Source organism: Nannobrachium achirus, assembly GCF_963921795.1.
Source record: "Nannobrachium achirus genome assembly, chromosome: 1".
Classification (NCBI taxonomy): Eukaryota; Metazoa; Chordata; class Actinopteri; order Myctophiformes; family Myctophidae; genus Nannobrachium; species Nannobrachium achirus.
In genome coordinates this window covers 61,511,225-61,536,773 of record NC_137810.1, presented here as the reverse complement: position 1 = coordinate 61,536,773, position 25,549 = coordinate 61,511,225, and the positions used below count along the sequence as shown (strand labels likewise).

Below are 25,549 nucleotides of genomic sequence, written 5' to 3'. Positions count from 1 at the left end.
GTGGAGCTGGCAGCGCTTGCCAACGTTGGCGCCGTAAAGGGGCACCATTAAAATGAATAACAAGGTGATAAATGCGTGGCTGCCTCTCCTCAGTCTGGTCATGGCTACACTGCATGGCACGGTGCCAAGACAAGAGTGACCCGGGTCAGCTGGAGGACTTCCAGGGTTCATTACACTGATTTAGAGGTGGAAAAAAGTAATTACTCAAGAGTTTTTTTTGTTGTTGTTGAGGGTCTGTAGTTTTAAAGTAATTTTAAAATGCTCTACTTTTACTCTTACTTTGAGTAATTTAAATAGTAAAAATACTTTTCATTTGGGCAATGAGTAAGAGTAATTTAAATTCAGTAAATAAGTAAAGTAAATTAAGGTTTTTGACATACTGTACATACAGTTTAAATATATTTTCTTAAAAATGTTATTAAAAGTGGTTTTCGGATTAGTATTTTTCTCTTCCTGCTTAATGACAATGAAATTGTGAAAATAGCCAATCTACATCTGAACTCTTAGTGCTCGTCAGGGTGGGGAGTCCCCAGTTAAAATATGATTATTTTGGGGGTCGGTTAAAAAAATGGTACTTTTACTTTTTACTCAAAGTTAAATAGACTACTTTTGACTCTTACTTTTGAGCAATTTCCTGGACTAGTACCTTTACTTGTACTTTGTGTATTTCACTCACTTTGAGTAGGATTTTTCAGTACTCTTTCCACCTCAGCTTTCAGATTTCCAAGCCCCAGGCAGAATGGCACAGATACTGTCCATAACAGAGACTGTCCATAACAGAGAGCTATTTGGATGATGTGTTTTTGTAGGCCAACCTGGAAGTCTCTCCCGCTATGTGGACCCACTGCAGATTTACAATGGAATTCTTGCATTGGGTTTTGGATAGATTCATAACATAAGCTCTGTAGCAACTGTACTAGGAACCCATTGTGAACCCAATTCTGTGTTTTAGGACCTCAAACTATATTGCTCTACATATCAACAATAGCAGATCTATAAGCTCTGGGACAATGCAAATATAAAACATTTGTTTCTCCATTAGCATGACGAACCTCAAAATGGAAAACAAAACCCAATGCTTTCTTTCTTTATTCTTTATAAACTTTATTTTGAACACTGAAAAAACAATATAGCCTACATGGTTAACCAGATGAGATATCCACCCGTCCCGCAATAAACAGAATTGTCCTTTAATTGACAATTAAATCTTGTGTCCCGTCTTGAACCAATATGGGATGTGATTTGTATCGTATTTTCATGCACATGAATCACACTGCAATGAAGAGAAAATGCCTGAAAAAGTACAGGCGTAAGTGGGAACTATCAAAGTCTTTCATAAAATTGCTGAAATAGTTGTTATAATAATACAGTAGTTATATAGAAATATAAGATGAACAACGTTCTATGTTTACATACATTATTTGATTTGTTGCCAGAAACATGAATGTGAATGATTTCCACAGAAAATACAATATAAGATGAGCTCATTCACGTAATGTGTTTTAATACACACCGGCTATAAAGAAATTAAATGTTGTGAATTTACAAATGAGCCCTCATAGTAATGATAATCTAATCATCTGTGTTATTGACAGAAGTGATTATCAGAGGAGCAGAGTTTTTACCATCAAAATTAAGACCGGGACTGAAGAATGGATAGAGTTTCTCAGTGAAGGTGCAGCCAGTGAAAGAGTAGATATGAACTCTGGTCTCCACGTCATAAAAGGAGACAACACCCTCCTCATAATCCACAAACACTCCCACTTTCTGGAGCTTCTCTCTTACAGGGAGGAGGACAGGAGGCTCAGCAAGAGCCTCGTACACATTTCCATTCTTCAACCATATAGTCCAGTAACCGTTGTTGGGGTTCACTGTGATTGACCCTTTCCTGTTGATGGACTCTCTGGCCACTCCTAAACGCCACGAAATCTTCCCTTTAACCTGAGCCTCAAAGTAAACCCTTCCTGAGGGGAAGCTTTGTTTTCCTAAGACAAAGACATGTACGGAGAATCTCTCAGTGTTGTCTGGGAGATTATTCCGTTTGTCGCAAGGATTCACTTGTTTTCCACTCTTGGACAGGATGAGATAGGGACTTGCCGTTTTAGAGTCCAGAGTTATATCCACTTCATATTGCTGGAGCCTCCTCAGCTCAGCATCACAAAGCCTCTCCATGTCTTTGCTGAGTGTCTTCTCCAGCTGAGCCACAGCTGTCCTCAGTGTCTCCCCATATGAAGACTGATGGACATGGACCTTTGTCCAGTCCTTGGTGGGTGGAGGGGTGTTGATGGACGTGAAGTTCTGGAGGAAGTGGAGGTGGTCTTCAGTGTGTGAGAGCTGCTTCAGCTCAGAGCTTCTCTTCTTTAACTCAGTGATCTCCTGTTCCAGTTCTTTGACGAAGCCTTCAGCCTGTTTCTGTGTTGTTTTCTGCTTTTTTTCAATCACGTCAATGAGCTCAGCCTGGCTTCTCTCAATACAGCTGATCAGAGACGTGAAGACCTGCACACTGTCTGCTATCTCTCTGTCTGCATCTTTCTTGCTGAGCTCTACTGAGTGTTTGACCTCCTGAATCTTCAGTTGTCTGTCCTGGATCATTTGCTCAACTTCAACCTCTGCATTTCCCAGCTCAGCCTTCTTAACATTATATGCGTCTTTCAGAGGAATAATTTGATGTAATTTGTGGTCTAACTCAGTGCAGAACTGGCAAATGCAAGTGTGGTCAGTCTTACAGTACATCTCCAGAGGTCTGTCATGTTTCTTACATATAATGTCTTCCAAGTTCTTTACAGGGTCGATTAGTTTGTGTCGTTTTAGCGCTGTGACTCTGTGATGAGGCTCCAAGTGAGTCTCACAGTATGAGGCCAGACACACCAGGCAAGACTTCAGGGCTTTGTGCTTAGTTTCGGTACAGAAGTCACATGAGATTTCATCCGGTTTAGCAGGTTCTTGTTTTGTGTTGGAATTTCTTTTCACCTGCTGTGTCCTCCGGAACTGATCAGCCATCTCAGAAATGAAAGTATTGACAAAGACTTCTGGTCTCTTAGAGAATACTTTTTGACATAATGGACACAAACACACATCATTAGTGTCCCAGTATTGTGTGATACAGGTTTTGCAGTAGTTGTGCCCACATGGAGTGGTGATTGGATCAGTGAACACATCCAGACAGATAGAACACAGGAACTGCTCTTCAGACAGGAGACTGCTCGCAGATGCCATTCTACACACAGAATAAAAGAATAACGTGTCAGATGTATTTCTTGAATGATACTTCTTCTCACAGCTTAATCCGGCCTGGATTGTATTGGAATAGAGCACAATAATGTTGACAGATGCACTGTACTAATGTAAAGTTCACCAACTGAAATATTAAACTGGGGAGTTTAAAGGAATGTGAAATGAATCAGTGGTGGAAAAGGTGATCTAATTTTTTACTTCAGGAAAAAGTATCAATAATGCGATATAGAATAGAATATAGAAATACTGCTACAAGTAAAGGTTCAGAATTCAAAATGTACTTGAGTAAAAGTACAAAGGTATTGGCATCAGAAATGTACTTAAAGTACCAAAAGTAGAAAGTACTCATTATGCAGTATGTTCCCATTTCACACGTTTTAAAAATATTTGAAAATATCGATCTGTAATTGGGTTGATTTCTAATAATAATCAAAATCTACAGAACAACTAATTTTCAGATAAGTGTAGTAGAAGTAAAAATATTGGAAATTGGCAGTACTCAAGTAAAGTACAAATACCTCAATATTGTACTTAAACTACATTACTTAAGTAATTGTACTTAGTTACTTTCCACCACTGGATACAGTTACTGTATACATTTTATTCTCTGTTATAAATAATACATCCTATATTTATCTGCTTTTTTCTCCATTTGTCTGTATCTCACTATATCATTTCATGTCACACTATCATCAGAAAGTCATGGGAGATGCATATAGGCCAGATCTATTCCATTGAAAATGTTGTACAGCCTGGCAGCCTTTCCATCTCTATTACTTAAATCCAATATTATATTCATACACGTATGTTCTGTTTTTGTCCTGTTAATGTCTTTTACGGGTCTGAGGGGTGGGGTGGTGGGGGCTCTGTATGTTCTACGTTTTATGTATAATAATGACCAATAAAAAAAGAGACCTTGATCAAAAATATATTAATAATACATCCTCATCGGCCATACTATTACTCACCTGTCTTTAAGCTGTTAGTATTTCTGTAAAGGTCCTGTTGAATGAAGGTTTTGTAGAGAGTCGTGTGCTGCTCCCACCAAACTGTCTCCACTTTACTTTCACTTTAGATTTACAGAGAAACTCCTCCTCCTCCTCTTAGCTGTTAACCCCTCACATCCTCCACTCTTCCCTGCCTTTTGCACGCAAGGGACAACAATGGAAATAAGCTCTCAAGCTTTTTGTGTGTTTAATCCTTTTGACATAATATGTACCAGTCTATGGTCATGTATAGTATATGCATATCTGTCAATAAATACATAAAAGCAATCAAAACAGTCCTTCATCTCTTTCTCATTCCTTTCCTCATCTTTGTTTTATCTACTTTTACATCATTCACAAGGTCTGTATTTGTTTGCTATACTGTGGTTTGGGTTATTGAGTTAACATAGGGTTATTGAGTTAACATAGTTTGTCTAGCACACGCACGCACGCACGAAGTGCACAAAAGTTATCTTGATCAAAAACTGCAAAAAACGCCTATACTAAAAGAGGGTTAATTCTTGCCATGTGTCCTCCTGCTGCTAGTATTTACATCATACTTGCACAGGGTGTCTACAGGTAGTGTCTTGACATCCCTGAACAGCTAGAATGCCAATATTTGATTCCATTATGAATCATTTGGCTTTTAAATAAGGTCTCATTATAGGCGGAAATAGCAAAAAAATAGATGATGGATTTTGGATGATGATTCAAGACACAGCACATGAAGTATTATCCATCAAACCTTTAATACAATCATACTGTTCAAACTCTACTGATTGAGGCCTAAACTAAAATAAATGAAAGGGGAGAAGGATCGGGACAGGTCAGCTGGGGCGCGCAAACAGCCTGACATCAGGGTTGCGGACCAAGGGCCTGGATGACTCTCCTTACTCCACTAAGAAGTAATCTGCAAGGGAGACAGGCAAGAAAGAGTGTGTTGTCACAATTTAAACAAATGGACATGTATATTTATGTGAAAACTTGGTGTATTGGTGTACCTTACTGTATCTGCATGGTGTCTATTTGCAGCAGAATTTGCAAAGTCCAGAACAGTCGAGATTGCTGCATTTACAACTGGAACAGTACCCTTTACACACTCTTGGCCAAAAGACAGGCTGCGGTTGAGCTAGAGACACGGCAACGACAAAACACCAAACAACCTTCCATTGACAATGCATTAGTACGGCGCTCCCAGTGGCCATTCTCAGACGATACGGAGTAGATGTTTCACGCATATGTGTGAGTCCAGCCTAAGGCGCCGTACAGACATCTGCGTCACGCATCATCATCTTATCGTCTGAGAATGGCCACTGGGAACGCCGTACTAATGCATTCTCAATGCAAGGTTGTTTGGTGTTTTGTCGTTGCCGTGTCTCTTCAAGAGCGTACAGGCTTCGGTTGAGCTAGAGACACGGCAACGACAAAAAACCAAACAACCTTCCATTGACAATGCATTAGTACGGCGCCCCCAGTGGCCATTCTCAGATGATAAGATGATGATGCGTGACGCACATGTGTGAGCGCGGCCTAACAACTCCTAAATATTCAGTGCAGAAGATGCAAACGGTATGTCAATTGTTGTTTCTTTGTAAGCTACAACTCATGGTCATTGTCACCTTTTGTTTGTTGGACATTTCATGACACTTAAAAGGACACAGCATGGCTGGCTGTTGACCGTTTGTTTCATTGTGGGTAAAATATGTTTTGTATTGTCATTTCATTCAACAGTTTCTCCACGTTTAACTTTGGGAAAGGAAAGCCTTAGTGGAACATCAGTCGGAGAGTGCTCTATTCTGCATCTGAAGAAAACGGTTTGGAGCAGTTACACCTTTTGAGACAAGTTTGGTCAAACCTGGGAGCAGCATTTAACCTGTTTGTGAATGTTTTGGTGAGTGAACACGAAATCATTACACAAAACAGTTGTACTTACACTTTTAAATGGAAACGTTTTGGGTATTTTTCAATGTGTACATTTCCTATGGCAAATGTAATGATTGTATTCCTGGTAAAAGCTATGTAGCCTATGTAATCAAGGCAGCTGAGCTGGGCTGTCAGCAATCAGCCACCCATGTGGATCTAGTTGTCCACTGCAGCTAGTGTTAATTGGCCCACGGTACCTGAACACTTGATCTGTTGGAAGTCACCGATAGTCATTTATTTTCTTTATGACCTGTTGTCCAGGTCTGGTCTTTTTTGTCCCTGTTGGAGAAATATAGAAGATCCTTTCTTGGAGATACAAGATGGAGACTGGCGAGCATGGAGGCCCACAGACACTGATCAAATGGAACCAATCTACATGCCAGAGCAGGGGTCCACTTTGCAGTCAGACCACAGAGTAACTCACTGCCGGAGCGGTAGGAGTGTTGAAGTATCATTTTTATTTGATTCTTCTATTTTTATTTTCATGTATTTTTTTTGGACTGAACTGAAGCCCCATTTAAGAACTAATTCAAAGTGTCATTGGATTGAGACACACTGAACTGAGAAACAACGTGGTCACTTTTTTTTATGATTCCCTATCTTTATGATTTTTTCTCTTTTTCCCTTTCTTTTTTAAAATTGTTACTTAACTCTGCCTGTGAAATTTTAAATGGTCTTTTACCTGTGGAGAAAGAAAAAAAGTAACTCAAGATAGTTGGAACAAAAATGTCGACAAATTGGACACAAATTACCGGTTGGAATACCAGTCTAAAAGGAGTCCCCTTTTAGACTGGTATAGTTCTGGTATAGTTCCCCATAGTTCGAACTCCCGTTGGTCCAAACAGGTTCAAATTCACCAGGTTAGCATTCACCAGTGTCAGCAGGTTAGCTACTCACAGGTTAGCATTCACCAGTGTCAGCAGGTTAGCTACTCACAGGTTAGCATTCACCAGTGTCGGCAGGTTAGATACTGACTGTGTTTTACTGAGGTTAGGTTTAAGGTTAGGTTTAGGTGGTCGGACCAAAGGGAGTTTAAACCAAGGACATGTACCGTCTAAAATAGTTGAAACTGATACAAATCTATTTTAAAATTGGGTTTAAAGGAAATAAAAAAAAAGGGTGGGAAACTTACTGTACCTTCAGATACATGCAGGATATTTTATTTATTTATTTTGAGCTCAGTGAGAACGGCACTTTACTGTTCAAGCAGAATGTAGCAAACACATCTGCTCTAGACCTACCCCGGTTCGGTGGTTGACTGCAGCCAGCCACGTCGTGAAGTCGTTTTCCCTGTGGATGGACTAGTGGACAGTGCTGCTTTCACCAGGCTGGGGGAAAGGCCTTTGAAGAACCCTCGCAGGCCTTTATCTTTGGCTATTTGCAACCTGCAGTCTATGAAGTTTCTGTAGCGGCGCACCTGTCCAAAGTGAACTCTGGCCTCCTCGAATTTTAATAGTTCACACAAACTATTAAAATATTATTATTAATAATAATATGGCTAAGTCAGGCTAGTATATCGGTATTCAGATCATCATCAGAATCTCCGCCTGCGGATCCGGTGGCAGTGTGGGTCCGCTTGGGTGCTCAGGTCTTGCTAGTATAGTGGTACACACATCATTGGTGCGGTGCCGCTTTGCTGGGGGCAGGTACTTGTCCTGGGAGGTTGTGTGAACAAACCACAAAAATGTAGTTGGAACAAAAATGGAGACAAAAGCCGAGGCCTAGGTACAAAAATTTAGATAAAAGCCAAGGCCTAGGTACAAAAATGGAGACAAAAGCTGAGGCCTAGGGGAAGTGGGAAACTTACTGTACCTAAGTTACCTGCAAGAGACCTGCAAGAGATTATTTATTTTTTCTTTTCTTTTTCCTTTCCTCAAATGACCATCGTGGAATAGTGCTTTTTTTTTGCCAGTCTGAGTGAAATGGAGGCTGGCCATGCTTGTGAATGGTGTCGTTTCTTTCGAAGATCTCAGGGCCCTTCCAACACAACACCACCTTCGCATCAGGGTTGGGATACTTTGCTGGGTCGTCAGATCTATAATGGCTTAGCAGCAGGCGGACCAGCAAGGTGTGATGAGGGCGATGATTGGATGATGTTCTCAGCCTCTGTGACTGTACAACGCAAACTGTTCCTCCAGCAGCTTCTGCTTCAGCCGCTCTTCACGACTCATCTACAGTATAAAGACACACACACACACACACACACACACACACACACACACACACACACACACACACACACACACGCGCGCGCGCGCGCGCGCGCGCACAGGGCAGAGACATAGTACAAAGGTTGAGAACAAAAGAATTACAGGAGATATAAATGAGCTTTCCAATAGATCTGACGCAACCTGTGCCGTCGTTAATGAATGGACCAGTAGTTGCTTCTGTTATCCTTTTAAATAAGGTGTGCTATACATCAGAATATGTAAGCAATAGGATTCAGTCATACTGTCACATACTTTTGAATACAGATTTATGAAACGAACTGAACAACAATTTTATTTTATTGTCATATTCCAAGCTGTGATTTAAAGTATAGTGTTCATTTTATTTCATGTTTTTTTAACTGTTACTTACCTCTACCTGTGAACTTTGGGATGGTGTTCTTTTACCCGTGGAGAAAGAAAAGAGTTAACTCAAGACAGTTGGAACAAAAATGGAGACAGAATTAGTTACAAACTAGTTTACTCAAATTAGTTAGATACCTGTACCTAAAATATGAAATTAAACTTATGTTTTAAAAATAAATCTATTTCAAAACTAGGTGAAAAGGGGAAGTGAGAAACTTAACTGTACCTAAGATACCTGCAGGAGATTAGTTTTTTCTTTTTTTTCCTTAAAGGTCATTGTGTGTTTTATGTATTGTATGTATTTGTACAAGTAAAGTTGATGGCTATTTAGGCCTAGAATTATTGAATGCTTTAACCAGTGAAAAATAGCAGATATACAAGCTGACAGCCGTGCTGCGAGCTTGTAGATCTGCTATTTTTGAAAAAGGTCGTGAAAATGTGTGCAAATCTTATGTATATACGAATATATGTATTTTCAAAGCAAACTCAGATTTTGCTTCTGGGTGGTCCCTGGAACTAAATATTTGAGATGGGGGTCTGTGGCCAAATAAATATCATTTTGGGGGGTCCTTCACATGAAAAGGTTTGAGAACCACTGACATAGTAGTCTCTCAAGAACAGACTAACTGAGCTCCAGTTAAGTGAAAAGGACCTTTTCTTTGACGATGGCTAGCCAGATTGCTGACATAGAAACATAGTTTTTTCAAAAAATCTTAGAAGGATTCAAAAGACACTTATAGAATCGGGTCAAAATTCTAATTTTCACGATTTTTCAAAAGTAGCAGATCTACAAGCCCGCAGCGCGGCACTCGGTGCCGCGCTGTGAGCTTGTATATCTGCTATTTTTCAATAGTTAAAGCATAAAATAATGATACATAATAATGTGTACCCGTTCTGAATGGGTTAAATTAAGTGGTCTCTGATCTAATTTATTGTCCCCACTCATAAGAACCGAGAACTAGTCCAGTGGTTAACCTCAGTGCTATGGGTTCTACACCAACCCCGGTTTTGTTGTTAAAGAGGTGGTGCCATGATTTTCCCCCCCTCTAAAACATGATTATCAGGTATTATGATTATACTAGGAGGAAGATTCTTTCCAAAAAAGTATACAGAAAGAGTTAAAATTGGGTTTTTATGTGGCCACACCCCCAGTTCATTAAGTATGCATGGATGTCATGGTGGGTGGTGACCCAGCTGAAGTTAGCCACACCCCACAGTGTTGGCTGAATGGTAATTAGGGGAGGAGTTGATACTATGACATACTTAGTATGTGTGTTTTTTAACTGACACTTTTGACCACAAGGTGGCAGCCTCCAAGAGAAAACAAACAAATACCAAGAGAATAAATAATTGCTCATAAAAACCACACCAGGGGGTCTAATGAAGTACTTTCAACCTCCTAGACAGATGAAAAACAGAAAAAGTACAGAACTATGGCACCACCTCTTTAACTCACTTAGCGCCGAGCGACTTTCGGGGCGACTAACTAATGATGGCGTTTAGTGCCGAGCGACTCGGATCGACTTTTATATAAAAGCATTGTTTAAGCTTTTAATTTGGGTTGATAGACGGAGCGGAACGGTTAGCTTACCTTCGACTAGCATACAGATGAAAACCGTGAAAAAAAAAGGATACGATTATGACGTCACCTTTAAGCCATAGCTTCCTGTTTACGTAGGCCTCTGTTAGCCGCTAGGCTCAATGCAAACCATCCGACCCTCACGTAGCTTCACTAGGTCGGATTTTGATTCGGAAACTTTCTGTGTGGCATCTATATACGTTCCGATGCCCATACCAATGGTGGTTTGAGACGATCAAGCACGAATTGAGCAGTATTGAGCTCAAATGGCGGCCCGCGGCCTGTCCATTGAATGTCAATGGAGAGCATGTCATTGTACCATCCTGTTATGTCCTGAACCTTGTTTTTTATTCTGACTTAACATGGGACCATGGAAAGTCTATGGGCTATGGCTCACTCTAGTGGTCATCTTGTGGCATTCGCAGGCACGTGTACCTGGTTATGTAATGTGATTTTGGGGATTCAATATAGCTATTTCCTGGCGTTATAAGCGCAGATTCATATTGAAATCTGGCTCGCTCGGCGCTAAGTGAGTTTTAAGGGTGACCAGCCAGGTGCTGAAGGTCTGGTCTTTGTTCATAGTGTCTGTCACACATGCTTTATGTTGCCCAGTTTAGCGTTATCATCATGCTCTCATTTTACCCCTCTATTCTTATATTAAACAGCATTTTCATCATTTCCATTCTTATCTATTTATTCGTGTTTCTTCCAACCCTCATACACATTGGAAGAATCCACCATATGGATTTTCACTCAAAATAAATCATGTGGCAGGCATTAAATGACAGGATTAGCTAATTGTTAATTCATCTCTATATATCAGTGGTTCTCAACAATAATTTGGGGTCCCCAAATTATCTTGGGGGGTCCCCGGATGATTAACCTATGTGCAACATTGTCTTCTCACTCAACAGTAAACAAACCAACATAACGTTGAAGCGTATAGACTATAGAGGGTATCTGCACATTTCTAAAGTGACAATTTAAGGACTTGCAGAAATTGTGAAAATAGCCGATCTACATGCTCACGCCACGCGTTGTGAGGCATTTTGAGCATGTAGTTCTGCTATTTTCACAATAGAACCCATACAAAATGTAATGCCTCAATTCTTAGTGCTCGTCAGGGTTGTGGGGGTCCCCAGTTAAAATATGATCATTTTGGGGGTCGTGGCCTGAGAAGGTTGAGAACCACTGCTATTAGATGGAGACCAAAATACATGACAGACATGTTAAATGAGTAAACTTCAGCCAGACCATAATGTCAAGTGGGAATTAGGATGATATGGAAATGTCATGTCACGATTGCGATAATCCAAATATCCCCAACATCCATTAGCCTTGGGTGGAACTTTTGTCAAAGAAATAGCAGATTTGAAGCTCACAATGCGTCACGGCACGTTTTGAGATTTGGTAAGCGAGTGAAAGTGTATCAAGTATGTTCTTTACAGGTGTACCAATTATAGAGGGTTTAAGTGATTCCATATGCAGCTCGGCAAATAAAAGGTGAAATGTTACCAGTGCACGACGGAGGACAATTTCACAACACAACTCCACGATAAGTGTTTTTATCACAATGGCGATTATCGTCCCATCCCTGGTGGGAATGGTGGGAACCGAAAAATATTTGGGCTTTATAAATGGAGTATGCATCTGCCCCAAGGTGTAGACAATAGGACTAAAATATGTATTCAAAGGTACATGCTTTAAATAAGAACTAATTATTCTTTTTGTTCATATCAAGGGACTGCTGATAATATTTCAAAATAAATTAAAGATTTTCCAGAGATAATAGAAAACATACAAAAAGTAAAAATGGCACAAGGTCATAACATATCACCAAAATGGAAGGACCAAAATGGGGGGGGGGGGGGGGGGGGGAAGGTCACCAGGACTTTTTGGTGTTATCCTTTTAGACTTAATGTATGACTGTACCTTGTGCTGTTGACATTTATGACTAATCAATCAAAGTACAGAATCCTACAAAATACTTTAAAGGTGATACACCATGCATTTAAAAAGTATTTATGTCATATTGTTTATGTCCCAAAAAACGTTTTTCAAAAGGTTTGAGGCTAAATCTGGATAGCCTGTTTTGAGAACCCGTGGGATGCTTTTAACCTTCGCCTTCCCAAAACCAGAGAAAGACACAACGGTCTGAAATGGGACTTTGTGAGGATAGAAGGTGCTAGTGGGACCCCCCAAAAAAGTTTTAAAATAGGAAAAGTGAAATTTCATGGTGTATCACCTTTAACACATTTGGGGTCATTTTAACATCTACCCAGGCTTTTGTGTAGACCCCCGACACTGTTTTAGTTGCTTGATTCAGTATTTAGATATTTGATATCAAGCACGCTCCCTTCCTATACAAAACCACTGTAACTTCAAATTCTAAACAAATTAATTGAAAACATCTCTCCTTGGTTCTGGTGACTGATATTCCCCTTCTGTGAAGATGCTGTGCAATTCATTTGCATTTATTTCATTAAAAATAATAATAATAATAAAAAGAACAGCACCCTCACACATTGAAAGGCCAATATCAGTGACCAGATTTCAATTAAATAATCTAACATGGTTACAATGGAGTTTGAAATGTGTTTAGATAGGACAGGGGTGATTAAATGAATATTCTGAATCTAGCAATTTAAAAACTTTCTGGGGACCTCACAAGAGCCAGAGCAGATGTTAGAATGACCCCAAATGGGGGCCTACTGGTCCAGGTGCATACCACTTAGGCATTGCCACATAGGCATGGATGCCTGGCGGCGGCGCTGGTTCGATTCCCGATCCGGACAACCTTAATTTGCCGTGTGTCACTCCCCATCTCTCCCCCCATTTCCTGTAAGTCTACTGTCCTATCCAATAAAGGCATAAAAGCCCAAACAAAAAAACTAACAAACAGAATGACCCCAAACATGTTTGAAAGTGAAATATCCATTTACTCAAGTAAATGTAAGCCTGCATTGTTACTGTCCACCACTAGGGGGGACTAAAGGCCACACCCTCTCAATCCCAATCGGCACCATGGACAGCACACGTGGAATAATTGATTGATTGAAGACTTTATTAGAAGTTTGCATAGGAAAAGGTACAGTTTCATGACGGTACAGTTCACTGGTACAAGGTCTACTAAAAGGAGATCCATGAAAAGACTAAGCTTATTTCCACTGGAAACCATTGAAGTATCTCATATAACATTGAATGACAGACAAATAGAACACAGTACTATGCAGTAGATATGTAAAGAAAAACAAAAAAGAAAACAGTAAGTCTAAATAAACAGTACAAAGAAGGGGCAGGGGAGGGTAGGGTTGGGCTAGGTTAGTTTTTTACCAGTTGCGAATGGCTGCTGCCTGTAAGTGATTCTTCAGGGCAATTTTAAAGGATGCTAGTGATCCACACTCCTTTATGACCTTCGGTAAGGCTTTCCACATTTTGGTGGTATAGCAGAAAAAGGAGTTTGACCCTTTGTTGGTTTTGACTCTGGGTTGAAAGTGATCTGTGGCGCTGCCTCTGGTGTTGTAATTATGGACATCCTTAATGTTTATAAAGTATTTTGACAGGTACTTGGGTATCATAGTGGTGTAGTGTATCTTGTACACCAGGCCCATTGCAAGCTGCTGTACTCTGTCATCTACTCTGAGCCACCCCACTCTTAACTGGTGAGTAGCGGTGAGGTGAGTCTGATAGGGAAGGTGAAGTAGGACCCTAATTAGTTTATTTTGGGCTGTTTGGAGTTTAGTTTTTAGGGCTTGTGGGGCGTCACGATACCATACGTGGACTCCGTAGTCAAAGAGGGGCTGGATTATAATCAGCAACATGCAGCACACAAAGTATTTACTAAAACGCTATTAGTGGTGCTGAATGATTCACAGATTTTCTGATATCTCCAACAATGGTCACTATCCATCTCAGATTTTTCAATGAATAGACACCTATAACTTTCTTACAGCAATTTCAGTGATGGCTATAGGCAAGAAAATTAATTTAACATTGGTTGATGGAAATGTAACCTATTTCAGTATGAAGTACCTATAGAGCAATATAGAGCAATTGACAGACGGAGGACAGAGAGACAGACAGTCTGAGACAGACAGACAGACAGACAGACAGACAGACAGACAGACAGACAGACAGACAGACAGACAGACAGACAGACAGACAGCCTCAATGAACCACCCAATCAACAGCTTGAGCGTGTCACCAGGAATGTACGGTACATTCCACGTGCTCAAGCTGAGTTGATTTGATGGGTCAGTGACGTGACGCCCCAAAAAACATGTTTTTTAAAAAACTTTAAATAGCAGGCATAAAAATTATTTACTTTTGTTCTACTCACTCTCAACTTTATGGAAACACATTTTGTTTTTAGATATTTTATTGGAATCAGACTTTATTGAGCAGTTTGTTGTACTTGTGCCTAAAACCGTCATCTGGTGTGACATGACAATAATTGTTCATAAAATGAAAATGGAGTACACCTTTCTTAAGTTACTCACTTTATCAAAGTCCTTTATCATAACTAACCTGTGATCCACTATAGTTTTGTGAAAATTAATTGAATCTGTATATTTTTTTCATAATCAACACTCTGTGTGAGGCCCATGTTGTCGATCTTTCAACATATTTTAATTTTATTCTGACAAAAACTTTCTTTAAAATTACACAAATATTTGTGACTCTTCCTGATACTATTTTATATGTAAACCATACAAATTTTTTCGGTTTCATCATTAATAAAGGTATGATTTCTCACTATTTGGAATGTCACACCAGATGACTTAGTGTCACACCAGATGACCATATCTTCATGTGTCAAAGCAAACTGTGTTTTAACCTACCTATTAGTGAGTACTGAACTTTACTGATTGATTAAACAATTACCCAGGAAAAACAGCAACAGTAAAATTGCTTTAACATTAAATAACATGGCCTTAATATTTCTGAACAGGATAGTATTGTTGGGCCTTAACATAGGATAACAAAGAATTGTAGTAGTAGATGGATGATGAGGATGTGCACAGGAATGCTACGCACACCTAAGTCTTCTGCCGGCCCACGGCAGAAGGATCTTAAAGAGACAATAAGGTGCATAGCCACACTGGGAGCCAAGGCAACATTTTATTAACACCAATTATTGGAAACAACTCAGCATTCAGGTGTATTACTTTTTTCCGAAGTCTCCTGAACTTGAACACAGCATTTTGAGTTGAACAAATTTATTTACGAATTATGTCGTTACACCACATCTCCACTAGCTAAAGAGTGCTGGGTTGTGCAACTCCGAAAATAGCTGATCTACAAGCTCTCGCAGCACAATGCGTTGAGAGCTTGTAGATCAGCTATTTTCGCTATGTTTGTCTCGGGTCCTACCTTACCTCATTGTCCAGTCCAGTGAGTGAAAGTACAAAAGTATTAGATTAGATTAGAATAGACATTTAGACTGCATTGTACATCAGCCAGTCACATTTGGTGAGGGTATAGACATTTAGACTGTATTGTACATCAGCCAGTCACATTTGGTGAGGGTAGCAAACCGTTTGCCCTGTTGCGGTTCTGCTATGCCACAGACAACTTCCTGCTCTTTGTAGAAAATGCAGTCTCGCCCCTTTGGCCAGACAAAACCATTTTTTATTTTTCCAAGTTGATTCATGCAGTTTATCTCTAGCCCCTCCTTATTAATGGTAACAATCTGCCCCACATATGGCTTTCCCTCATATTTGATTATGACAAACTGTCCTTGTGTGTATTCATCTGAGGAGGTGTCTGAATCCTCAGCTTGGGCCTCTCCAATAGATGCACTTGTGTCCAGCAGCTGAGTAGAAGACCTTCAGGAGGAGACATTTAAATGTAATTTATTTGTCAGGTAGATTGTTTTTAGTAGTAAAATGTAATTACTAGCAAGTCCTCAAGTTTGCCAAGTATGTTATACTCACTGAGCTCCGGAAGCTGTTTTGGGCCTGCAGCTGACCTGGGAAGGGGGCAGTTCCGCAGATGGGCCACCACTTAGTTAAGGAAGAAAAGGAATGAATGGATGACATAAGTTACTTTATTGTCATTAAACAGGTACAATTACAGGTATCATAAAATTGGCAAAGAGAATGATTTAGTTATACTTACTCATCACTTGTCTTGTCACCTGGCACCTCAGCCCTGGAGACTTGGTCGAACTGTAATTTCCGTGGGTTGTGACAGGTGCAGATCTGAGGAAACTGGCAGAAACAACTCAGGTCTCTGTAAACTATCTTTCCCGGGAAGATAGAAAGAACCTGGTGCGTAGTGCTGATGCCAGTCACTGGACGCACTGATGGAGGGACCATTTCATCCATGTTGGATATCTTCTCTTCTTCGATCCACATGACAGTGACTTTTTCAGAGGACTTCTGTAAATACTCACACAGATCCCTCGGTGTTGGTCACTGCCTCCGAGGACATACATGTCTGCCTTACGCTTCAGCACCCCTCCCACACCATCAGGTGCGCCCTTTCCATGGGAACGCTCTGAAAAGTTCCAGGTGACCCTCTTGAATCCCCATGTATAAGGAATGCTGCTCATGAGGAAGCAGTTTGTGCGATTCCGGTTACCACCCATTTTCTGTTGTCAAGTGTCTTATATTAACTGCTTATAACGGATAGTTATTATAAAGTGTTACCACAATATAAGGTTTAGGTTTCTGTGAAGGGATTTCTGCTCTGTCTGATGAATTTGCTGTATCACCGAATGAAGCTAAATTAAATTATGTAAAAATGTTTAAAACGTTGTTTTAAACATGTTAAAATGTTTTAAATGGACAAAAGAAACATGGGACTTGTTATTTATTGTTATGTCTGTAGGAAAATACAGTATATATCATCTGGTGTGACAATCAAGTCATCTGGCGTGACAAGCAGATAAGTCAGACCAGATGACGAAGTGTCACACCAGATGACGTTTTCTGCATTTAGGACTACCTTGAGGCTACCAGGTACACATTAGCATGCTAACAACATGCTAGCTATAACAAAACAACCTAGATTTACATGTAATTATGACCAAAGTTTCAAATAACTTTTGCTTTATTAATGAAAAAGGTGTCACACCAGATGACATCCAGAAGTGCCACACTTGTCAAAGTTTCAACAAGATGGCATTTCATGAAAATGTTAAAATCATAACTCACCTCAGACACCTGTCTTGCAGTTGTGCTGGGAGTGCTGAATAGCCTTACAGAAGAAGGACCTCTCTAGCCCAGTAGGTGTCCAAATTATTGCCTGTTTAATTTTTCCAAACTAGTGTCACACCAGATGATTTTGGTTTGGGGGACAAAATCTTTTTGATCAGAAATTACTGAAAACATTATGCTTGGACTTTGAAAAGATATAGGCTCACAAATAGACATTTTTTTTGCCTAAATTCATTTTTAAATGAATTTTAGCAATTCTTTTTCTTAGTTTTATTCAAGTTCCCACTTTGAGAAACAAGGTCGGGACAGTCACACCAGATGACATTTACCATGTTTGGTTGAAGATTCTGAAGAAATGAGGAATGAAATGTTTTAATCTTGAGTAAGTTCACATAAAGCTTAATGTCCTGCACAATATTCAGAAGGTTTTTGACAAATATATTTTTTATTTATACATGTTTGACACCGAGGACAGCGAAAACGCTACGTCACGTCACCCACCCACGTACCAAACGGAAAATATATGACGCACTTTAATAAGAACCCATGTTCTAAACGATAAATAGGTATTTGGAAAGGCACATACAATATGAATCCATATAACATTTCCTTGAGGCCTGGCCTCTACGTTTATAAAAAGCTTTGCTTAATGTTTTACACAGAAATGCCCACATTATTGTTACGCAGAATACATTCAATGATTATAGCACAGGGGCAGGGCTCCACTGCAGCCATCGAGCGTCGCGTCAGCTTCAACGCAGGGAATGTTCCCTTTATAATTTATGAAGGGTGCTCCATTGAGAAGTCAAGTGGCTCAAACTCCCCTATTTTGTACTACTTGCCACTTTTCCCCACAAAATACACCAACAAAATCTATAAAATATAAATGCATCAAAAAGAAAAGGCAAAGCAACGTCATCGGCCAGCCCCAGATAGATTTCTTTGTTCTCAACTGTCTGAAGAAATACCTTTATATTGGATGGATGAATTGTAGGCCTATGACGAAAAAAAAGGATAGGCCTACTTACAGCTGTTTAGATCAGTGGTTCTCAAAGTAGATTCCATGGACTCTGTGGGTTCCTTTATGGGGGTCTAAATTGACCCAAAAGTCTGTAACTTTGACAGTGTACACATGTAACCAAATGAACCCTTTAGGGTCAGAGCTATAAAGGGGAAACCTTGGCATTTTAAAGTTTGAGAAACACATGGTTTAGATGACCAGATGTGTTTGAGTCTTCAATTTCTTATTTTTCCACCATGCACGCCGCTCTCCAAACTCTCCACTCCAAACAGGTGCGCACTGCGCTCTCCGAAGATGTATAGACTACTATTGGCCATAACCAATAAGGCCCTTAAAGAACCACCCAATCAACACCCTCATATCGTCAAAAACTTAACAAAGCTACCCTATCAAAAGAAGCTAATAATTCAGCTTGTTATCTGGAATGTAAGCTACCAAATGTGAAAATGTTCCATGGTCCAGGCGCGCATTACGCACATGGCGCAGAGGAGGTATAATGACGGACAAGATGTTGGAATAGGTTATACAACTGGGTGAATATCCAACCTGAAACCAACTTCACTGTTTGGTACCGGTGTAATTAATTATTTGAAGCGTAGTGTGTAGATCCGGTATTTGACCAAAAGCAGGCAAATCAAACGTAATCCTTGATGACCTAATTCATGGAGACTATCCACCACTGGCTGGGACTGGGAAGTGGGAACAATGTATGTCCTACTGTAGAAGCAGAAGTGTAGATCTGCCATGTTGTGTGACAGTGTAGGCTTGTTCGTCCCGTTCCCATAGTAGGGAATGCGCATTTAAAAACAGAGGCTTTCATCTAAAATGTATTTAGTTTAACAGTCTAATCTTGCCCAATTATGGAGCCATTCGGATTTATGAATTAAATTATGATTTCAGAAAATGTGAAACATATTCATGCCAAATATATATATATTTAAATGTGAATACAGTTACTTCATTGCATGGTCTACTGGCAATGTGCACAAGAAATGTGGGCACTGATCTTCTGCCCAGTAAGATTACACACACACACACACACACACACACACACACACACACACACACACACACACACACACACACACACACACACACACACACACACACACACACACACACACACACACACACATTTTCTTTGGCCTGGGAGATAATAAGCTGAAAGGATATTGGGTTAGAGTGCCATCTGGTGGCTCATTGACTAATAATGTTTTGTGGGGCAGGGGTGGCACAGAATGTCCTCCCACACACTTTCAGTCTCAGCCTCTCAGGGCCCATGATGTAGAATAAAAAAATAAAACACATGCTATTGTGAGATTCGTTTTTCAATCACTCGCATAAGTTGCATGTCAAACTTCATACCAACTGACTTATCGGGATGCTTGCAAACGTCAATTTGTCTGACAGTGCTTTTATTTAACCATGATGTCAAATGTGTCTCCTCTTGTGTTTGTGTGTGAGAGATACTAGGGAGCATTTGTGAGAGACAGAGGTAGGCACTAGGCAGGCCGTGGCATGGTGGTAATGTAGGTTACTATGTCTGAGTCAGTAGAACAGTGTTTCTCAACCACTGTGCCTGGGGACCTTTGGTGTGCCCCTGAGAAGGGTCAAGTGTGCCCCTTGAAACTGCTTGGAAGCCAGTATTGTATTTATCATTTTAAAAATGATTTAAATCTACAAGCACACAATGCCTCGCGGTGCGAGGCGTTGTGTGCTTGTAGATCTGCTGTTTTCACTACTGTTGTGCGACAGCCTTGTATGATGAAGCAGGGCTTTACTTTGCGAAGAAACGTACACATTTGAAACTTGGAGATACAAAGTTTCTTCCCGACAGTGACGATATTTACACCCCCGTATTATGTTGGTGTGCCCATGGATTCTTGGGACATGAAAAGTATGTGCCCATGCAGAAAAAAGGTTGAGAAACACTGCAGTAGAACAGATTTAGTCGCTATTCCATAAAACCTAAAAGACTCAGGAGGTTTTGAAAGTTTCTATTTATTCAGTATGACATGGGCTGTTACCAATGCCGTCCCCCGTGAACCCACTGTTACTACAACTTTCTGAACCACAAAGCCAGCCAGTGGCAACATTTACCCACCCTCCCCCTTTTTGTGCTTTCTCTCTACACGCTAAATTGTGTGTTTCCTAAACCCACCAGGCTTGAGTTAAGACCCGCCTCGCTGAAACGCCCCTCTCAATAATCTCAAGTATGAAAGTGCATATAGTGCTCAAAGCAATACTATAGAGACTGTCGGTTATGACATCACTGCAAGATTCGGGGCTTAACTCCGCCCACTTTGGCGGCCTTTGCCATTGTTACTACCTTACTGATCCATTACAATAATACACGCAGCATAATATGCCCAAAGCCATATCCAAACTATAACAATTTAACTGATAATCAGTAAGAGTTTTTATTTTGAACACAGTAGTGACAAATTAATAGCTTTCTCAGTACGAGTTTTAAGATTATCTTCATGCCTTTACTGACTTTATCCACCAGCCATGTGTCCGGCAAGGATTTCAGCCACTCCTGGAAGTTCTCAGGAAGAGGCAGGTCTTAACTCAAACACGCCCCCTCTCACCCCAACCCTCCTTTTGGCGTTCTCTATGTCTCTTCTGTCTTTTCTCATTCTGTCCATATATATTCTCTGTAGGGTGGGGGGTTGTTTAGCACTGACTGGGGCCCGGTCGGTCGGGACGAGGGCCTGGCGCCGGGGTTTGATCGTCTGTTTCCGTGAGAGTATCGAATCATGCTAAGTGTAACAAGTCCCCGCGGGGCTGTAACCCCAAACTCACACCTGCACAAACGCACATTGCCCTGCCAGCCCTGCGCTGTAATGGATGGATGGCCGCTATTCCCATTAAACAAATCACCCCAGATGTGTGTGTGTGTGTGTGTGTGTGTGTGTGTGTGTGTGTGTGTGTGTGTGTGTGTGTGTGTGTGTGTGTATATATATATATATATATATATATATAGTCCATAGACTACTTGGTCTTTGCTGTAGGCCTACAAACAGAGCAAATTAGCGATAGCCTACTGTAAAGGTCTTTGGTTTTTTAACCATTGCGTTTTTTCCGTTTGCTGCATAATTAAAACGCATTGCAGTTGGTGTGCAATGCTGTGCGGAATAGGCACTGCAGATCCCAAAAGGAGTCGTAAAAGGAGTGATGAGTTTTTTTACCGCATGCGACAAGACGCACAAATCGAACTGGGTTCGATTGAGAAAAAAACGCAAAGCCCTTAAGTCAAGGTAAAGGACACTTGCGTCTTCCTTTGTTAGATTTACACCACCGCGTTGCAGCTGTGCAGATGCTGTTAAAGCTACAATGTGGAGGTTTTATGTCCGTTGTTTCCCTCTCCTCATGGAGAGAGGTAAATGCAACATGGACTACAGTAAAGATGGCGGCGCATCTAATGTCCAATCCGGTCGTACCGTCTGCTTCATATAACTTTATTGACATTGTCAGTAAAGGCCCAGTAAAGTAGGTGTCATGCCACCTCTAATCACTGCAGAAGTAGTGGTTATATTTGCATTATTATTCTGGGTCTCATTTGGGTCCGTGACAAGATGAGGTTTTAACTAAATATGGACAAAACAAAAAACTAAACGTCATTGCATTGACCCATTTATTCATATAAAACTAAGCAACTTAAACTAGCAACTGTAATGCTTTTCTCCCGCCGATGTCTAAGCACCGTTCCTTTGCCAAGGGGAAATGGTTCAAAACCCAATTTCCACTGGACTGAACACACCCCCGATGTGTGATTAACGATGTGTTAAAAAGTGTTTTGCGAACAACGAGAAGCAATTCCCCTCACCCTGGGGCCCCCCCTCGAGCGTCGATATGAATTTAGGATCTCTGACGAGAACGTGTTTATGCAAACGTGCAACAGGCTGGGGTCCAGACAGCTCGCTGAGAGCCGTCTCGATGATTTCATTATGAAAATATTAGCGCTCACAATGCTCTCTTTATGCTGTGCCACGGCGAATCCCTTCACATTCATAGCAATCCTGACATATAGCCTACAACCGCTGTGCCCAGATGTTGAACCAGTGATGCGTTAAAACTGCTGATGACATACTGCAGCGTTCTCAATCACTTAAGTGCGCTTTTATACATTGTTGTATGTTGTATGTCGTACTGCAAAAATGGCCGATCTACAAGCTCACAATGTGTGCCTATGCGGTGCGTTATGAGCTTGTAGATCGTCTTTGCTAAATGCCAGGTTGAAGGTGCATCCCTGTTAATTTAATTAAGCTATCCATTATATAATTTTAGAGAGAGGTCAGTCAGTCAGTCAGTCAGTCACAAATGCATTTCCACCTTTATCTCTTCAGCAACTGATCCCAATTTTCACATTTTTCATTGGCCATTAGCATTATACAGAGGCTGACGGAGCCCGATTTCCATTTTCACCAAATTCAACCTATTTCTTAGCGTTTTTATACCACTTCTGTTCAACTCAACTTCAGCCTGTTGTCAGGGCAACGGTCCGTTCCTCCAGGCCATGGGATCTGTAACCCCACACCCACCAATCTCACAGTTAGGAATGTTGCAGTGTCTCTCTCTCTCTCTCTCTCTCTCTCTCTCTCTCTCTCTCTCTCTCTCATGTGGTTTGCCTGCATGCACGGGTCACTCATGCACCGGGTGCATTTGATGTGTGTCTTATCTTCCGACGGGTATGGCAAAATTATGTAGAGCAAGCGCATACATCCTCATACTTCTATTCACCTAATTTAGCTGTTAAATTATTTGTATCCATCAAAAAATATACACGCCTCCATGGGCTGCTCCTTACATTATGATGCCCCCACATATTCTCACGCACGCACCAGTTACAGTTACTTTCTCCATAACCCACACTCTGCACATATATTGGAGCACATATCTTCAAACGGGTAAGGTCTAGTATGAAATAAAGGAACAATGATAAATCTAGCGCCACTTAGCGGTACCGGTATGTTGCTGTTGTGCCTGTACAGGCATACACACTCGGCCACGTGTTTTATCGGCTGGCAACTCTAAAAGAAAACAGCATACCGTCGTTGTCGGGCTCATAACTCATATCTCCAAGTTTCAAGTTTGTCGTTTTTTCACCAAGTAAAGCCTTGCTTCATCACACAAGGCTGTCGCACAAAAGTAGTGAAAACAGCTGATCAGAAGCACACAACGCCTCGCACCGCGAGGCGTTGTGTGCTTGTAGATCGGCTGTTTTCAGTAGTTTAAATCATTTTAAAAATGATAAATACAAAACAAACGGTTTTGGTCATACAAGGTTTCCACCCGACAACGACGATACACTGATCTCTGCCACAACCTTCCCTCAGAGGAAGGGTCAGGTCAAATCATTTGACCTCTAACAACACCTAACCGGCTCTTTGGCCTAATATGTGAGAATCCAGATGTGCAATCGATATGAGAAACAACAAGCGGGGGAAACGACCTCCACAGATGGGTGTATTGGGAACCTGGTGTGTCCAAAGGATGAAGTAGTGAGCTTTCTGTGAGACGTGATGTGCATCAGAGAGCCAGGGAAAGGAAGGAAGTGTTTAGCCATGCTGTGTCTATCTTGGCAGAGCGGAGACACTCAGGGGCGTCGCACCAACTTCTGGGCCCTGGGTACAAGGATTCACTGCGGAAACCCCCATGAATGTTCTTCATAGGGCGAGGGGGTTTAACCCATTTAGACTGGGAACACATTATTACGCATTGTGTTTTGTGCTTTAGCCATTGAAAAATAGCAGATATACAAGCTCACAGCGAGCTTGTAGGTCTGCTATTTTTTTGTGCAAGCCTTTGAATATTTCAAATCCTTCTGTGGTTTTTTGAAAAATATATATGTTTCTATGTCAGTGGTGCTCAAACTTCTTCATATTTAGTTCCAGGGACCCCCCAGAGCAAAATTTGAGTTAGAAACGTTTGCTTAAAAATATTCAAAGATTTGCCCACATTTTCACGACTTTTCAAAAATAGCAGATCTACTTGTAGATCTGCTATTTTTCAATAGCTAAAGTATAAAATAATTAAGGCCCCTCCACCGATGGGCCCTAGTAACTCAGTCCCACTCCCCCCCCCCTCCCCCCCGTTGTGACGCCCCTGGAGACTCTTGCGCTCTGACCCTTGCTGGAATCGAGGTGATGTGCTGCTACGCCTGCTTGGACCTTCCTCCTTGGGGCCCATCGGGGGCCCATCGGGGGGCCTCTCAGGCAGGCCAGTAGGGCCCCCGCTCTGACCTCACAAGCTCAGCAGTGCCAACCTAAGGGAGGGGCCCTTGGGCAGTGCAGCACAGCGGATGGAGAGGGTGGGGTTGTCAGTGTGTGATGTATTCTTGTTTTGTGATATTCACAGGCAGCGAATGAAGTCATGGTCTGGTGTATTTCTCCTCTCCTCCTCTCTGCGAGGTCCCTCCTGCCATAAACTGTTGCCTCCTGTGCGGCAGTCACTGTGCATCCTGCTCCGTTCCAGATGTGTTTAACGGCCCTTCTGGGCCACAGAAAGGCCTGCCTCTCTTGGAGACAAAGGGAGCTGAAAACCAGCAACTGCGTCTGTCTGTCTGTCCGTCCGTCCGTCTGTCCGTCCCGGATGTCTTTGGGGCTTCACATTGGATATGTTATGCTATCTCCAGACAGTCAGTTCTGTTCATATTAACTCACCCAGCCATTTCTCCATTCCTGCTATCTCAATTCCTCCTCCATCTGAGCCATCCAAATTCCAAAAGTTGACGTTCTGTTAACCATATCCGCTGCAAAACTTCTTACGAGTTTTACTTAATTACTCCAGTAACCACACAACAGGTTTGTTGTTGCTGATGCGGGAGGGGGGGCCGGGCTCCCCCGACCGGCAGATGTGGGGGAGCCATTGCTCCCCTTTGCTCCATTGATCAGGCGCCAGTGGTCGTCACCACATTGATTGATTGATTGATTGATTGATTGAAGACTTTATTAGAAGTTTGCGTAGGAAAAGGTACAGTTTCATGACGGTACAGTTCACTGGTACAAGGTCAACTAAAAGGACATCCTAGTAAGCAGTAAGCACTTGGTTTATTTGCACAGGAAACC

At 41.3% G+C, this 25,549-nt stretch overlaps 2 protein-coding genes across 2 annotated transcripts in view; both read right to left on the bottom strand.

Annotated features, from left to right (window-relative positions):
* Nucleotides 1-1,572: 1,572 nt before the first annotated feature.
* Nucleotides 1,573-3,216, bottom strand: LOC308289213 (E3 ubiquitin-protein ligase TRIM39-like; the record flags this gene model as incomplete). Its single annotated transcript, XM_080730835.1, has 1 exon — nucleotides 1,573-3,216. One exon carries the CDS (start codon nucleotides 3,214-3,216, stop codon nucleotides 1,573-1,575), a length of 1,644 nt encoding a protein of 547 aa, XP_080586961.1.
* A 4,450-nt stretch (nucleotides 3,217-7,666) lies between these two features.
* Nucleotides 7,667-25,549, bottom strand: part of spata18 (spermatogenesis associated 18) — a gene marked incomplete at both ends in the record, with an annotated part of 37,822 nt that continues 19,939 nt past the window's right edge. Inside the window, one exon of the mRNA XM_080730810.1 lies at nucleotides 7,667-7,798. Within this exon, the coding sequence (XP_080586936.1) occupies nucleotides 7,667-7,798 (132 nt within the window). The remainder of the gene's footprint in view (nucleotides 7,799-25,549) is intronic.